This window comes from Schistocerca gregaria, chromosome 1, assembly GCF_023897955.1.
Source record: "Schistocerca gregaria isolate iqSchGreg1 chromosome 1, iqSchGreg1.2, whole genome shotgun sequence".
NCBI classification, from domain to species: Eukaryota; Metazoa; Arthropoda; class Insecta; order Orthoptera; family Acrididae; genus Schistocerca; species Schistocerca gregaria.
This window is the reverse complement of record NC_064920.1, coordinates 530,986,152-531,005,090: the sequence shown is the minus strand read 5'-3', so window position 1 is coordinate 531,005,090 and position 18,939 is coordinate 530,986,152. Positions and strand designations below refer to the sequence as shown.

General features: G+C 40.9%; 1 protein-coding gene across 1 annotated transcript in view; it reads right to left on the bottom strand.

Moving 5' to 3' along the window:
• LOC126358277 (odorant receptor Or2-like) overlaps positions 1–18,939 on the bottom strand; it is a 137,754-nt gene that overhangs the window by 95,531 nt on the left and 23,284 nt on the right. Inside the window, exons 2-3 of the mRNA XM_050007538.1 lie at positions 8,376–8,392; positions 586–863 (exon numbers count right to left, since the gene is read on the bottom strand). Of these exons, the coding sequence (XP_049863495.1) occupies positions 586–863; positions 8,376–8,392 (295 nt within the window). The remainder of the gene's footprint in view (positions 1–585; positions 864–8,375; positions 8,393–18,939) is intronic.

Here is an 18,939-nt window from a genome sequence, read left to right as displayed (position 1 = left end):
TTTTTGGTGCAAAGGGATTGTCTCTACCTGTGAATCATAAGGAGAGCACTTTGAGGCCATTTTCAGTTACTTTCGCTGAATTTACTACCTTCTTTCGCCCCATGTTCTACCTTCATACCAACGGAAGTACAGCTGAACAAACTGTAAACAACATAACCACTACACAGTCATGCCGTCTATCGGCGCTATCTGGCGTGTTTATTGGAAATGCTTGGACAGGTAAAATCCGTTAGTAGAAAACTGAACAATATGTGTGTATACGTACAACAATTATCTGTACAATGCTTCAAGTGTCATTATTAATCGTTTTTTGAGCATAGTGTTCTGTATTGTAACCAGTAACTCACAGAGATCATTCCCATCTTGCTCTGTTGTAATACGGAGCGTCGTGTTTTCAAACTTATGGAGGGTAGCGTACAATTTATTGAAATTATTGCTGAGAACAATTTGCTTACATATACATGATTCTATGAACATATGAAGCGTTCAACTCATGTAATCGGTGAATGACAATTTACTCATGTGGGATCATGCTGAAGTGTACTCGTTTCTCGTTTCCCACCAGCCTGTTAGAAAGTTTCTTACCTTCACCGCAATGGCAGACAGCCGTAACAGACTGTAGCCGCAGTCGGTGAGCGCGGTCAGGTCCTCCGGAGTGTCCACGCACAGCTTGGCCCCGGTGGTGACCGAGGCGAAGCCCACCATGGCGCAGCAGAGCCAGCTGCGCACCACAGCCAGGGCACCGCCGGTACCCTCGCCGTCAGACCGCGGTGAGCGCCACAGCCCCAACAGCCGCAGCATGGCTGCGTTGGGACTCACCAAATCCTGGACCTCTTCCAGGGTGGCCGCCGTCTGTCTGCGTCCTAGACAGTTCAGCTGCTATGATTTTTCCGACCGAATACATCAATATTTGTTGCGAACATTGGTTAGTACAGGGGAATCCTGAGAAGTAGAGCCTCCGAATTTTTAATGTGAAAAATCTTAGAGTTTTTAAAAAACAACATGGTTTATCAATATTCTTTATCTTTGTCCTTCACGTCTACATATCTACAGCCTCCATCGCTCGAGGGCTCCGAATTTCAGCACGTAACATGGCGGTGTGTAACGTAACTATGTCGATCGAATTCGAAGAGTTTGTCTATGCATTAACACCCTCTCTTTCAGCATGACACTGCCAGACCGCACATGAGCGTTGCGACATCTGCAAAAATCCGACGCCTTGGGTTCACCGTCATCGATCATCCTCCTTACAGCCCCGCCTTGGCCCCATCGGATTATCATCTGTTTCCAATACTTAGGAAACGCCTTCAAGGATTTCATTTCGATAGTGATGAAGCGGGGCAGGCGGAGGCGAGGTTGTGGCTCAGTCAACAAAGGCCAACATTCTACAGTGACGGTATCAAGAAACTGGTCTCGCCCTGCGGGAAATGTGTTCGTCGCCAGGGTGACTATGTTGAGAAACGAATATGTCGACAGGAAGAATAAAGATCTAGAATGTTAACATTTGTTTTATTTAATAACCTTCAAGAGTTAAGAAACTGGGAGGCATCGCTTTTCAGCATGCCCTCATAGAACAAAAAATTAACCCCTTTTAGTGGTTTTCCATTTGAACCATTAGAACAACGTCACCAGCCATCCCAACCTCTCAACTTGCTACTCTCCACAGGCAAATCCTTCAACCATTGCAATCTAGCATCTCTTTGGAAGAATATATGTTGTGAAAATACGTCTCCCTTCATGACAGTGACTAAAATATTTATGGTGCCAAGTCATTTCCATTCGAGGGGAGTGCTATTTCAGTTAAGATCTCACTGTACATCAAACTCCTACTGCAAACTTCAACCTATGTGCTCTCATATTCTCCTCCAGTCCCTACAAAGCTACGCATTCTAGCCCAGACGAGTCAATCAGAACCGACCGACCGCTGTGTCCTCCTCTGCCAATGGCATCATTTGATTTTAGAGGCATGGGATCATAAACTCGCTCTCTCAGTCGTTGCCACCGCTAGTTCTCAGTCAATTTGCTCCTCAGCTGGTTTCACGAGACAGACCGAACCCCGTTCGAGTCTTTCCACCACGAAAAATCTCTGAGAGTACAGGGAATGAATCAAACCTGGGTCCTCCATATAGCAGCCAGACATACTGGCCAGTGAGCTACCGAAGCGGACATTGATTTCTTGGGATAATCCTGGGAAAATACTGAAGTACAATGTATTGTGGAGTATTTTTCCATTGTTTAGCGTGATTTTCACGTCCGTCTGAAGGAAGATATCAAAGCAATTCCCCGAGTGGGGTCTTGCAGAGGTTAAGACGCATACCAGTCATCCAGATCAGGGTTTTCCGTGTTTTCCTTTAATCGCTCTTGGAAAATTGTGTGGTTTCTTTAGAAAAGGGCTCGAGTTTCCTTCCGTGTCCCTCCTCAGAACGATGTTGTTTTCCACCTCCAATGACACCATCCACGACGGGATGTTACACAATAATCTTCCTTTTGTCCTTCGGAAGTTAACACAATAATGTTTCTATGATTAGAACAGAAAGGTATAGACCGCACTGAGCTGAAACAGATACGCACAGAGAATTTCATTGTGAATCATTGGTGAAATGACTATACGCAATGCAACAAATTTTAACTTTTTGCCCGTATTTATGTTTTAATGGTTATTTCCTAACTGCCTACCTCTAAAGACTAAGGAAAGTATCCATTATTCCTTATAAACTTTGCTTTCCAGAGTACTGACATTTAGCAGTTTTTTTCTACTTTTCATTGTGTTTGTGGCCCCTAGGCTAGGGGTAGTGTCTTTGAATAGTAATCAAAAGGGCCTCGCCCACGAGTTCGAAACCCGCCACTTTTTACTTTTTGAATGAAAAATCATCAGAAATGGCGGCCGAAAACTTTCGACATAAGAAGTCACCCTCGTTCTGCCAACGGCCTTGCCAAAGAGGGCGGAGGAGCAGACAGAGGTTCAGGGCACTCTCTTGTCCATGGAGGTGGGAAACTGCCCTTGAAAGGCGGAAGAATCAGCAATGATCAACGGCATGACGACGCAAAAGGCAATGCAAACCGTTGCATTTAAGTCACACAATTTGTATCCACAGGACATGTCTCCTGTCACTGGAAAATGTGCACAAGATTCCGGACTAGCCCCCGTTCGGATCTCCCGCAGGGAACTGTCAGGGGGGAGGTGACCATGAGAAAAAGATTGACTAACCAACGAACACATATCGTTCTACGAGTGGGGTGTGGAATGTAAAGAGCTTGAACGCCGTAGAGAGGCTAGAAAATCTGGAAACGGAAATGCTAAGGTTCAATCTAATTAAAGTGGGGGTCAAAGAAATGAATTAGAAAGAAGACAAAGATTTCTGGTCAGACGAGTATAAGATAAAATCAACAGCAGCAGAAAATTATATAATGGGAGTCGGATACGTTATGAACCGGAAGGTAGGACAGAGAGTGAGTTAGGGTTGTTCTCATCAGAATCTACAGCAAACCAAAGAAAACAATAATTCAGTTATACATGTCGACATCGCAAGCAGAGGATGAAGACGTAGAGAGTGTTTGAGGATACTGAATGGGTAATTGACAGGGAAGATGTAGGGGATCCAGTATTAGAATCAGAATTTAAAAGAGGTTAGGAAGGCTTAAGGTCAAATAAGGAGGGAGGGACTGATAACATACCATCAAATTTCTAAAATTATTGGGGAAAATGACAACAAAACGATTATTCATTTTATTGTACAGAATGTGTGAAACTGGCGATATACCATCACACTTTCGGAAAAACTCCATCTACATAATTCCGAAGACCCCAAGAGCCTACAAGTGCGAGAATTATCGCACTATCAGCTTAACAGGTTATGTATGCAAACTGCTAACATGAATAATATGCAGAAGAATGGGAAAGAAAGTTGAGTATCTGTTATATGACGATCGGTTTGGCTTTAGTAACGGTAAAGCTGCCACAGAGACAATTCTAACGTTGCGGTTGATAATGGATGCTTGAGTGAAGAACAATCAAAACAATTTCATAGGATTTGTCGAGCTGAAAAAAAGCATTCAACAATGTATAATAGTGCAAGATGTGCAGAATTCTGAGGAAAATGGCAGTAGGCTATAGGAAGAGAGTTGCGGTATACAATGTGTACAAGAACCAACAGCGAAGAATAAGACTTGGAAGATCAATACCGAACTGCTCTGGTTAAAAATGGTGTAAGACAGAATATAGTCTCTCGCGCCTACTGCTCAATCTGTACATCGAAAAGCAATGACGGAAATAGATGAACGGTTCAAGAGTGAGATTAAAATTCAGAGTGAAAGGATACGAGTGAAAACATTTGCTGATGACAATGCTACCTCGTGAAAATGATGATGAACTACAGGGTGTGTTGACTGAAATGAACAAACTAAGGCGTACAGAATATGGACTGAGAGTAAGTCGAAGAAAGACGAAAGTAAACAGTTTTTGATGTTGCTGAGCAACAATAATTTTTAAATGAACACACTGTATTCAACTGTATTGTTGTTTATTTAATTACGACCCCAACGATACAGTCAAATGGCAGTGTCTTCATTTAAAAACAAAGACCAACGTAATGAGAAGAAGCACAAATGAGATCAGCGAGAAACTTGACACAAGAATTGTGGATCAAACGTTGACGAAGCTAAGCAATTCTGCTACTTGGGCTGTAAAATAACTCCTGATGGGTGGAGTAAGGAGGACATAAAAAAAAACAATAACACTGGCAAAGGGGTCGTTCCTGGTCAAGAAAAGTCTACTAGCGCCAAACATAGGCCTTAATTTGAGGAGGAAATTTTTGAGAATGTACGTTTGGAGCACAGCGCTGTATGGTAGTGATGTATGGACTGTTGGAAAACGGGAACAGAAGTGAATCGGAGCATTTGAGATGAGGTGCTAGAGAAGAACACTGGAAATTAGGTGGACTGGTAAGTTAAGGAATCGGCGAGGAAAGGAACAATTGGAAAACACTGATAAGAAGAAGGGGCAGGATGATTGGACGTTTTTTAAAACATCAGATAATAACTTCCACGGCACTAGAGGAAGCCGTAGAGCAGAAACATTGTAGAGGAAGACAGGGACTGGAATACATCCAGCAAATAGTTGAGGGCGTTGGCTGCAAGTGCTGCTGTCAGACTAAAAGGTCTGCACTGGAGAGGAATTATTGGTAGGCCGCAGCAAACCAGTGAGAATACTGATGACTGAAATAAACGTAATTCTGATACTTCTGTGGTGTAATGTGGCGTTACACGCACTAATTGAAGACACGCGGTAGTTACAAACGATGTTAGTGTTATAGTAAATCCCGTTAGAGAGAAAGCAACAAAACAGTTGGGAAATAATATTCTCCAAGGAATTATTAATTGGTTCTCTGAAAGTCTACTCTTCCTAAATTTAGAAGAAAAAACATCACTACTTTCAGTTCTGGACAACAAATAGAGTCATACCAACAACTGATGTAGCATATGACTAAGAGTCCGTAACTAAGGTATATTGCTCCAAATTTTTGGGTGTACATATTGATGAAAACTTGGACTGGAAGAAGTATGTTACTGAGCTGCTCAAACAGTTAAGTTCAACTACTTTTGCTCTTCGCATAATTGCTAATAAAAAAAACGAACCTTTTGTCTTGTGTTTCGAATTTCCATTCAATAATGCCTTACGGAATAATTTTCTGGGGTAAATCATTTGATTGCACAAAATCAAGTAGTAAGGCTAGTATGTGGTGTTCACTCACGGGCATCATGTAAATGCCTCTTCAAGGAGGTAGACATTTTAACTACAACAGCACGACACATATATTCGGTAATGGAATTCGTCATAAATAATCCATCACAATTTGAGAAGAACGGTGGCGTCCATAGCTACAACGCTAGAGGCAAAAATGACCTTCATGATACGTTGTTAAAATTGTCAGTGGCAGTGGCTCGGAAACGAGTTCCACATGCAGCTACAAATTTTTTTGATTATGTGCCCAATAACATAAAACGTCTGACGTGAAGCGAAGAAATTTTTAAATTTAGTTTAAAATAATTTCTCCTGGACAGCTCACTCTATTCTTCTAGCGAATTTATACTTAAAAACTGGTAGACAGTAACAAAATTTATCTGTAGACGCATGAGTAGAACTAAAAATAATAGCTCTTTCATTAGTGCTAAAATTAATCGTGTATACAGTTCCTGTAAACTGAATCTGTCCACATCATTTCGACAAAATAATCGTTCAGATGATCTATGGAGCATGTAACTAACTAACTGACTAACTAAGTACTTGAATTTAGCGACAGTTTTCAGAGAGCATAAGTATCTCCTTAAAAGATGGCATAAGAAGCTGTAAGTATCCAGCAGTTTAATTTTGGTTTGTATGTGCTCATTTTATTAAGAAAAGAGCAAAAAAGTACTCCATTCGACCACCTCGTAAGATGTGTGAGGCATGAAAACCATACTATGGCATGCTTTCAGACTGTAGGACATAAGTTGTACTCAAAAGAGAGTTCACACAGTAAATGAAAAGTTTCAAATTTTCTAGCTGAGGAGAGAACTATACAAACAGGAGGATCTTAATGATTTTATCAGAGGCCGTGGTCACACCAAGCCAAATTCTGAGCTTCTGACATCAAGATGCAAGTAATAGAACTTGTTATACGAAATTGTGCAAGTGTCGGAACAGAGAAACAATCACAAGGTTTTTTCTAGATTTTTTCCTCGTTAAAATGACCTATGCTTCTGCAATAACGTGATTGGTCCGTTAGACGCTATCGGAACATATTTCACTCCAAACGAGTGGCGCCTATTCGTAGAAAGTTCATCAAAAAGCCTCAAAGTTGTTTTACTTCGTAAGGGGAATAAAGACCCATCTCTTCCTCTGGCTCATTCAGTTCATCTCAAACACGACTGCGCAAGCGCCACATTCCTGATAGAACCCATCAAGTATTGTGGGTATGGATAGGCTGCAATAGACTTTAAAATGGTGGGATTTATAATTGATCTCCAAAGTGGTTTTACTATATTTGGCTGCTTTGTCTTTTGGGCAGCAGAGACAGCAAGGTGGACATAAGAGGCGTCACTGTCCTCCAGAGCCCACATTCTTGGCACTTTTCTAGATAAGTCTGAAACAACGTGAGGGTAAGGTAAATGGTTCCTCCAAAATATACTGGATTTTGAAAATCGCTATCAAAGGCAGCATAATGAAAACATAATGAGAGTCTAAATCTGTCGCTTGACTCGTGAAAATTATTTATAGGACAATCGTAAATCTCGAAAAGTTACTCATTTGTAATTGACATGCGTCCTCGTTTCTTAGTTCATATAGGTCGAATTTAATATTTGTGCTGGCTTTTAACTCATATTGTGCAAAAGAAAATGTAACTCACCATCTTTTCCTATTTGAACTAGACAACTTTTAAAATATTACTGGGGTATTGGTAAAAGCAAAGGCTGAGATTAGTAATTGGTACTTTTCACACTTCTGAGATATAAAAAGTTAGAAAATAACATCCACAAATCAAGCACAAACATAATGTTACATAGTGCTTTGGATGTCTCGCAAAAGCCTGTTTGTCGATTTACAGAACACATACTCGAGGTAGTCTGTACAGAAATTCTACTGCCTGTACTGTGTATCTCCCGCAGGGGACCAAGCAGGTGATATGTCAAAGATTAGGACGTTTTGAGAGACATACTATCACTTTTCCTGCCAACATACTCGGGTGTGATAGAAAGAAAAATAACTACTATTAGCACGAAGTTTGTTTATAGACATGTTAGGGGTCATGAAAAGAGATACATAGCGATGTAACACTTGCTGTAGTCGAATTGATCCATTTCCTAAGCGTTAGTGGTGGACACTGTAAAATCTTAAAAACTTTAATTTAATTTTCTTTTATGCCGTCATCGATATCGCAGAAGTAATCAGGTATAACATTTTAGATAAGGTGGTAAAGACAGATAAAGATTACAATATGCAACAAAAGTTATCGATAATGTTGCAAGTAGAAGGTATGTGGATATGAAGAGATCACCAAAATATAGAGATAGATGGAGTAAGACCTTAAATCAGGCCAATGTATGACGGCTTAAAAAACAAACGGATACACTGTATCATAGTTGTCACGAGTGTTCAACGTACGATAAATTCTATTTCAAAGACGTGAAGAACCACGATAAACGTGAAAGAGAAATGCCCTGTGTGTGTGTGTGTGTGTGTGTGTGTGTGTGTGTATGTAAGTATTGTAACTGTCCGTTATTGAAGTAAAAGTTGCTAGCTGTAAAAACTACCAACTCTGACATTAATCAGTAAAATGATGAAAACATTGTAGTACTGTTATGAGCGATTTTGATATATTTAAAATTTCCATACTAACCTCCCAGCATTTGCTGTCTTGCGGGTCTGCATTACTGTAAAGAGAAAACTTTGCTGTCTGAAGGAGATATCTTTAGTTATGGACGTCCTTGACCGAAATAACGTAAGTCGTCACCAAGACAAACGTAGTGTTGATGTATTCCACCAAACGAAAAATTCTGTGGGATTCGAAACAAGTGCGTTCTGATTACTCTATCGTACTGTGGAAATATTGCAGGTGTCGCATTTCTTTTAGGAGACTTCGAGATTAGCTCAGCATTTAAAGCTGTCTGCTTATCAAAGATCTTTATTCCGTTTGAGAAGCGAAAGTATACTTTCAGAAACAAAAGCGAATACGATTCTCCAAAAAATGGTAAAGAGGTTGACGGACGAGAAGAAACATTGCTCTGCGTCACACTTTGACTTTGCTATCTTATATGAACACGGTATTTTTGAAATATAATTTGTTGATTTTGATCCACAGCTTTTGTAAATTGTAGAAAAGACATCATGTAACACCTTAAGCTGTCTTTCAATTTATGCTTTGTTGTGCAGCCAGTTTTGGTTGGAAAGCATTTTCCACGACAAATTTCTGTTAACAACAAAAGTTACATACACGCATCAGAAAACACAATGTTAGAAACATAATTTTTATAAATAACGTTTAATCATGCATGACTAAACACTACTTATAAAAATAATTTTTTCCACATTGTCTTTTTTGATATATCTATCTAACTAATACAATATTTATAAATAAATAAAGTCCTACACGACTAAACATCACTTATGAATGGCCGGCCGCGGTAGTCTCGCGATTCTAGGCGCGCAGTCCGGAACCGTGCGACTGCTACGGTCGCTGGTTCGAATCCTGCTTCGGGCATGGATGTGTGTGATGTCCTTAGGTTAGTTAGGTTTAAGTAGTTCTAAGTTCTAGGGGACTAATGACCACAGCAGTTGAGTCCCATAGTGCTCAGAGCCATTTGAACCATTTTGAACTTATGAATGTTATATTTTTTTGGTGTTCTGTTTTCTGATACATGCACGTAACCTCTGCTGTTAACAAACTTCTATGCTAGAAAATGGTCTCTAACAGAAACCAGTCGTAAGATAAAAACTAAATTTAACTACAGCTTGGGGTGTTACGTGGTGCCATTTCTATAATGTCTGTTTATACATCTTAATTCCGAACTGACGGCTGATATACATCAAGTACGGAACGTATCATGAGTATACTACTTGTTACACATTTCATTCATCAGCTCTAATATTCTACAACAGTTTTCATGTAAATGTAAATAACTTTCATTAAAATTTTTCTATGAATATATAGAAATCAAGATTCTTTACTGAAAGAAGTTAGTTTTGTTTAATAATTTAATGTGGTAAAATTAAGGTAATCAGATCCTCTCTTAAATCTAACCAGATGTCTCACATATTTTCTTTGTATATTTTACAATAAGCAGGTAATCAGTTACACTTAATACATAATACAACATTTAGAAATTATTGTACTGCAGAAAAACATACAGCTTACATTCTTTAATGAGGAATACAACAATAAATATAAATTAAAAATATATGAGCTACCAGCAACAGACATACGAGAAAGTATTGGAAAGGAAGAGGAACATGTTAAAACAGGTTAAAATACAATAAAATAGGGGGAAAAAGAGTTACATGACTGGCTGAAAAATGAAAGGAGAGGGAAGCGTAATTGAGAAAAGACGAGACCATTTGTTTTACAGTTTGACACAGGGTCAAACTGGCCACAAGCTTTAATTTTTGGGGAACGCGGAATGATAGTTGGAGCTAGACGCATCGGACATTCCATTTCGGAACTCTTTAGAGAATTCAGAACTCCGACATCCACAGTGTCAAGAGTGCGCCGAGAATCCCAGATTTCAGGCAGTACCTCTCACCACGGACACCGCTGTGGCCGACGGCCTGCAGTTAACGACCAAGAGAAACGGTGTTTGCGTAGAGTTATCACTGCTAACAGACAAGAGTGAACCAAGCGCATATACCAGTATGGGACGTACAACGAACATATCCATTAGGAAAATGCGGCGAAATCTAACGTTAATGGGCTGCGGCAGCAGACGACCGACGCGCGTGCCTTTGATAACAGCACGACATCGCTTGCAGCGCCACTCCTTAGACGACTGGAAAACAGTGGTGTGGTCAGATGAGTCTCGACTTCAGTTGGTAAGAGCTGATGGTAGGTTACGAATGAAGCGCAGACCCCACGAAGTCATGGACCCGAGTTGTCATCAAGGTACTGTGCAAGCTCATGATGAGTCAATAATGGTGTGGGCTGTGTTTACATGGCATGGGCTGGGGCTTCTGGTCCAGCTGAACCAATTATTGAGGGAAATGGTTATGTTCGGCTACCTGGACGCTATTTGCAGCCATTGATTGACTTCATAGTTCCAAATACGGATGGAATTTTTATGGATGGCAATTCATCACGTCACAAGGCCATAATTGTTCTCGACAATTCGAGCGAATGATTTCGCCACGCAGATCGCCCGACATGGATCCCATAGAACAATTATGGGTCATAATCGAGAGGTCAGATCGTGCACAAAATCCTGCACCGGCAACACTTTCACAATTATGGACGTTTGTAAAGGCACCAGGGTTCAGTATTTCTGTGGGGCACTTCTAATGATTTGTTGGGTCCATGTCACGGCGAGTTGCTGCACTACGCCTGTAACACTCCCATTTTCATCTGTCGTCGCAGCCTGCAATTATATGCGTAGTCTGTTTTCTTACACCCTTCGTTTCAGTGTCTTCTAGCGAATGAAAAATTCTGTAAGACCCGAATCGAGTGCGTTTTGATTACTTTTTCTCAACGTGGAAAAGATGAAGGTGTTGCCGTTCTTTTAGGACACTGTGAGATTTACTTAAAATTTATAGTTATCTTTTTGCCAAAAATCCTTGTTCCATTTGAGGTGCGAAAGATATTTTCAGAAACAGAATCTACTATGGTTCTCCAAAATAGGTAAAGAAGTTGACCAAAGGGCAAATGCACTAAAACGCCAAATAAACTGGTGCGTATCCAAATGCAGAGATATGTAAACATGCAGAATACGATGCTGCGGTCAGCAACGCCCGTATAAAACAAATATCTGCGCAGTTGTTAGATCGGTTATTGCTGCTAAAATGGCAGATGATCAAGATTTAAGTGAGTCTGAACGTGCTGCTATAGTCGGCGAACGAGCGATGGGATACATCATCACCGGGGTAGCAGTGAAGTGGAGATTTTACCGTATAACCATTTCACGAGTGTACCGCGAATGTCAGGAAGCCGATAAGACATCAAATTTTCTTCATCGCTGCGGCCGGATAAAGATCCTGCAAGAACGGGAGCAAGTACGCTTGAAGAGGACCATTCAACGTGCCAGAAGTGCAATCCTTCCACAAGTCGCTGCATATTTCAATGCTGAGGCATCGAATAGTGTCAGCGTACGAACCATTCAACGTGACATCATCGATATGGCTTTCGGAGACGTAGCCCCACTCGTGTACCCTTGATGACTGCACAACGCAAAGTTTTACGCCCCGTCAAGATCCTTCCACACCGGCATTGGACAGTTGATGACTGGAATCATGTTGCCTGTCGGGACGAGTCTCGTTTCAAATTGTATCGAGGGGATGGACGTGTACGGGTATGGAGCAGAGGGCTGTTATAGCTGCTGGAGGATTTGTAATGGTGAGGGACGTGTGCAGTTAGAGTGATATGGTACACCTGATGCGTCTAGATACGACTCTTACAGGTGACACATACCTAAGCATCCTGTCTGATCACCTGCATCCATTCATGTCCATTGTGCATTCCGACGGACTTGGGCAATTCCAACAGGACGATGTGACACCTCACACGTCCAGAATTTCTACAGAGTGGCTCCAGGAACACTCTTCTGAGTTTAAACACTTCCGCTGGCCAACAAACTCTCCAGACACGAACATTATTGAGTATATGTGGGACGCCTTGCAACGTGCTGTTCAGAAGAGATCTCAAACCGCGCCCCCCGCCAAAGCGAGGGTGCTGTCTGTGAGTAGAATGGGGAAGGCACGAAGATCGTACTCTTACGGATTTATGGGCAGCCCTGCAGGATTCATGGTGTCAGTTCCCTCCAGCACTGCTTCAGACGTTAGTCGAGTCCATGCCACATCGTGTTGCGGCACTTCAGCATGCTCATTGGAGCCTTACACGCTATTAGGCATGTCTATCAGTTTCTTTGGATCTTCAGTGAAACTCGCTCCACATCAAAGTCAGACACGGGTTTTTTTAATATTTTTATGGCATCAATCTTCCGTAGAGGGAGACAGAGACTGGAATGCATCCAGCAAATAATTGAGGACGTAGGATGCAAGTGATATTCTGAGATGCAGAGGTTGTCACAGGAGAGTAATTTGTTGCGGGCCGTGTCAAATCAGTCTTCTGACTAGTTTGACGCGGCCCGCCACAAATTCCTCTCCTGTGACAACCTCTGCATCTCAGAATATCACTTGCAACTTACTTCATCAATTATTTGCTGGATGTATTCCAATCTCTGTCTTCCTCTACAGTTACTGCCCTCTGCAGCTTCCTCTAGTACCATGGAAGTCATTCCCTGGTGTCTTAACAGATGTCCTATCATCCTGTCCCTTCTCCATGTTAGTGTTTTCCATATATTGCTTTTCTCTCCGATTCTGCGCAGAACCTCCTTATTCCTTACCTTATGGGTCCATCTAATTTTCAACAGTCGTCCGTAGCACCAAATCTCAAATGCTTCGATCCTCTTCTGTTCCCGTTTTCCCACAGTCCAGGTTTCCCTATCATACAATGCTGTGCTCCAAACGTACATTCTAAGAAATTTATTCCTCAAATTAAGGCCTATGTTTGATACTAGTAGACTTCTCTTAGTCAGGAATTCCCTTTTTGATTGTGCTATTCTGCTTTTGATGTCCTCCTTACTCCGTCCATCATTAGTTATTTTGGTGCCTAGCTAGTAGAAATCCTTAAATTCATCTACTTCTCGATCATCAGTCTTGATGTTAAGTTTCACGCTGTTCTCATTTCTGCTACTTCACAGTAGTTTCGTCTTTCTTCGATTTACTATCAATGCGTATTCTATAATCAGTGGACTGTTCACTCAACTCAGAAACTCTTGTAATTCTTCTTCACTTTCACTCAGGATAGAAATGTCATCAGCGAATCATATCAGTGATATCCTTACACCTTGAATTTTAATTCCGCTTCCTTTTCTTTCCATACAGATTGAACAGTATGGGCGAGAGAGTACACCCCTGTCTTACACCCCTTTTTAATCCGCGCACTTCGTTCATGGTCGGACACTTTTATTATTCCCTCTTGGCTCTTATACATATTGTATGTAACCCTTCTCCCGCTAGATGTTACCGCTATTTTTCTCAGAATTTCGAACATCTTGGGCCATTTTACATTGCCGAACGCTTTTTCCAGGTCGACAAATCCTATCCACGTGTCTTGATTTTTCTTTATTCTTGCTTCCGTTATAAGCCGCAATGTGAGAATTGCATCTCTGGTGCCTTTATCTTTCGTAAAGCCAAACTGATCGTCATCCTATACATTCTCAGTTTTATTTTCCATTCTTCTGTGTATTATTCTTGTCAGCAACTTGGATACATCAGCTGTCAAGCTGACTATACGATAATCCTCGCACTTGTCAGCTCTTGCCGTCCTGGGAACTGTGTAGATGACTTTTTCCGAAAGTCAGATGGTATGCCGCCACTGTCATACAATCTACACACCAACGTAAGTTGCCACTTCCTCCAATGATTTTAGAAATTCTGATGGAATTTTATCTATCCCTTTTGCCTTATTTATTCTTAAGTCCTCAAAAGCTCTTTTAAACTCTAATTACATTACTAGATCCACTATCTCTTCTGAACCGACTACTGTTTGTTCTTCTATCTCATCAGAGAAGTCTTCTCCCTTGTAAAGGCCTTGAATGCACTTTTTCCATATACACGCTCTCTCCTCTGCGTTGAACAGTGGAATTCCCGTTGCTCTCTTAATGTTACCACTGTTGACTTTTCTATCTTCTGACTCAATCCATCCGACAATCATTTCTCTGCTGGCTCATACTAAATTCATGATGAAACATGCATGTTTTCCAAACATTTTTTGTTGACTGTGTTCCACAGCTTTTACAAATAGTAGAAATGGAACCATATTACACCGTAAGCTACCGTCCAATTTATAATTCATTGTACAACCGGTCAGAGATATTTTCCAGCACAGATTTTTGTTGACAGTGAGAGATACATATATGCATTAAAAACACAACAGCAAAAATATAATTCTGAATTGATGGCTGACATTCTTGAAGTACAGAGCGCACTAAAGGGTACTGTTTTATTCTACAAGTCACCCAGCATTAGTAAAAGTATAAATTTTCTTTTAAAAGTAAATAACTCAGATCAAAATACTTTATATGAACACACAGAAATCAAGATCCCTATTGTACAGCACATAGTTCTATTTATTTATTTACCCAACGTTGCAGTACTAGGATAAGCAGATCTCTTACAACTAACCAGATATTTTACGTTGTATATATTACGATAAGCATTTAATCAGTTACCTCTAATACAGGATACAACATTTACAAATTACTGTACTGCAAAAAACACACATTTTAGATTATTTAATAATAAATACAAGAATAAATGAAATTACAGAGAGGTATATTTAAATTATAAGCGCTATCGGCAGTAGACATAAGAGAATGTTGTGTCGAAGAGAGAAAGAGAAAGAGAGTGGAACACGATGCAACACAAACAGTTAAGATAGGGGAAAAAGAGTTACATGATTGACAGAGAAATGAAAGAAGAGAGAAGCGTAACTGAGAAAAGATGAGACCATTTGTTCTACAGTTTGATAGAGGGGCAAACTGGCCAAGCATTATTTTTTGGGGAAACATTACGAGGGAGACAGAAAAAAGCACTTCGAGTTTTTCGTAAAAGCAACACGGCACTGAATTGTGCGCCGAGTGAGCGGTACCTCATTCCAGAGCCGAACGGCAGCATCAGAGACGTAGTTTGCGAATGATTTTGTTTTGTGGATGGGTACAGCGAACATACTAGAACAAACTCTGTGTTTCGATTATGACGAGATGATGCGCAATTAATTTGGTATGCGAATTATTGGGAAGCGTGCACCTTGAGCAGCCATGAACCGACATTACTAGGCGCATGAAGCACTAACGTCGACACATACACCCACGTTGCAAATGTAACGAATACCAGCATTTGTGGTTAGCTGTAATCGTCTACTGTTTTCGCTCCTCATGCCATGTTGCGTTACGTCGCGCCAATGGAGGTTCGGTAGAACGAGTGATGCATAAGTTTACTTTCCACGTCCTGTGGGAAAATGTCCCCAATCTTTTTGAAGACATAGCGGCAAGTGGAAGTTTTGTTGCATGAGCTGACAGTATTTTGCGCCATGTTGATGTACTCATTCAAAGTCACACCCAAATTCTTCATTGTTTTGCGATATGATACTTCAATATTGTCGAGAAGAATATGAGACAATTGTTCGGCTGATTCTGATTTTATTAATTTACGGTGGGATACTATGCTTACTTTGGAGTTCTTTGCATTTTGGTATAACTCCCAGGTTTTGCACCCATCTCACCACGGAAGACAGATCGTCAGTTACCTGGACGATCACAAATTGATATCTTGAGGTCTGGCATTTAGTTAAAGATGGAGATCGTGGCTATAGAAACGATATTTACAGGACATAATGAAAGAGATATCACTGACATACTAGGAAAGCGCTAATAGACCTAGGAGTGACCCCTGCAGCACTCGTGAGGGAACGTGCTTCCAGGACGACTTGTCAGTCCCACTGACAATACATCGTTGCCTGTTTTTCAAGTAGCTTCAATCTTCATAAGCATACCATCTGAAAAATTTAGCTGCCTCATTCTTCTGAGCAGAAGACAAAGTTCATGGTATCGAATGCTTTGCTGTACTCTTGCAGTGGTTTCATTTAAGTCCGTGGCATACTTCATCTCATCTATTACGTTAGTTAGAGTAGTATTTGTGCTATGACGTGTACGAAATCCGGACATTTGTCAGATTTGTTCAATTTCTGTAAGTGTTCAGTTATATTGTAATGAACAAAGTATTCCAGGCCTTTGTACAAGGGGTAGACTGCTGATTATTAGGTAATTACAAGGTTATTCTGAGTTTTCTCCCTTATAGATAAGTCTGCTAATTAAATTATACGCTGTGCAAAATCCTATGCAAAATTCTACCAGGAGGCTTCCTCTTTCATTCCTTTCCTCCAGTCGATATTCACCTATTATTTTTCCTTCTCTTCCTTTTTCTACTATCGAATTCCAATCCCCCATCACAATAAAATTTTCGTTTATTTGAGCTATCTGAATAATTTCTTTTATCTCATCGTACATTTGTTAAATCTTTTCAGCATATGCGGAGCTAGTTGACATGTAAACTTGTACTACTGTGGTAAGCGGGGACTTCATGTTTACCATGGCTACGATAATACGTACACCATGCTGTTCATAGTAATTTACACGCAATTCTATTTTCTTATTCCTTATTAAACCCACTACTGCATTACCCTTATTTGATCTTTTATTGCCGCGCGGAGTGACCGCGCGGTTAGAGGCGCAATGTCACGGATTGCGCGGCCCCTCCCTCGGGCATGGGTTGTTCTTAACATAGGTTAGTTTAAATAGTTTAAGTAGTGTGTACGTCTAGAGACCGATGACCTCAGCAGTTTGGTCACACACATTTGACTTTTTATTTATAGCCCTGTATTCATCTGACTAGAAGACCTATTCCTCCTGCCACCGAAATTCACGAATTCCCATTAGAGCTCACTTCAATCTATCTATTTCCCATTTCAAATTTTCTAACCTACCTATCCGACTAAGGGATCTAACATTCCGCGCTCCTATCCGTAGGATGCGAGATTTGTTTCTCCTGATAACGACATCCCAACCCGGAGATCCGAATAGGGGACTATTCGGACGCCATACTCATTTAACCACTCAGCGGAGCTGCATGTCCTGGGGAAAAATTACGGCTGTAGTTTTCCCTTGCTTTCAGCTGTTCGCAGCACCAGCACAGCAGGGTCATTTTGGTTAATGTTACTACATCAGATCAGCCAATCTTCCAGACTGTTGCCCCTGGAACTTCTGAAAAGGCTGCTGCCCTTCTTCAGAAACCACAGACACCCCTCTGTTGTTGATATCTGTATCGATGAGGCACGCAAGCGACCCCACCGACGACAGGATCCATGGTTCATGGGGTTATATACGTGGAAGAGACGTGGAGACACCGGAAGGTTTAAGACTGATTGTGTAATGATCAGACAGAAGTTTAAGAACCAGATTTCAAATTGTAAGACGTTTCCATGGGGAGATGTGGACTCTGACCACAATTTATTGGTTATGAACTGTAGATTAAAACTGCAGAAATTGCAAAACGGGCCGGCCGGAGTGGCCGTGCGGTTCTGGGCGCTACAGTCTGGAACCGAGCGACCGTTACGGTCGCAGGTTCGAATCCTGCGTCGGGCATGGATGTGTGTGATGTCCTTAGGTTAATTAGGTTTAATTAGTTCTAAGTTCTAGGCGACTAATGACCTCAGATGTTAAGTCGCATTGCGCTCGGAGCTATTTTTGCAAAACTGTAGGAAATTAACGAGATGGGATCTGAATAAGTTGAATGAACCAAAGGTTATTGAGAGCTTCATAAGGAGCATTAGGCAACGGTTGGGTAGAACAAGAGAAACGAATACAGTAGAAGCCGAATGGGTAGCTTTGAAACATGAAATAGTGAAGGCAGCAGAAGATCAAATGCGTATAAAGACAAGGTCCTGTAGGTATCCTTGGATAACACAAGAGATATTGAATCTCATGGATGAAAGGAGAAAATTTAAAAATGCAGCAAATGAAGCAGGAAAAAGGGAATGCAAACTAAATGAGGTTGCAAAGAAGTAGAAAATTCCTAAGCAGGAATGGGTAGAGGACAAACGAAAGGATTTAGAAGCGTATTTTTCTAGAGGAAAGGTAGATATCGTATACAGGAAAATTAAAGAGGCCTTTGCGGAAAAGAGATGTAGTTGTATGAACATCAAGAGCACAGATGACAAACCAGTCCCAAGCAAAGAAGGGAAAGCGGAAAGGTGAAAGGTGCATACAGAGAAGGTAGATGAACTTGAAATCAATATTATAGAAAGGGAATTGGACGTAGATGAAGACGAAATGGGAGATAGGATACTGCGAGAAGAATTTGACAAAGCTCTTAAAAATCTAAGTCAAAAAAAGGCCTCAGGCGTAGACGATATTCCGTCAGAACTACAAACAGCGTTGGGCGAGCCAGCCTCGACAAAATTCTTCATCTGGTGAGCAAGATGTAAGAGACAGGCGAAATACCTACAGACTTTAAGAAGGATATAGTAATTCCAATTCCAAAGAAAGCGTTGCTGATAGTGTGAAAATTAACGAACCATCAGTTTAATAAGTTGTGGTTGCAAAATACTAATACGTATTCTTTACAGAAGGTTGGAAAAACTG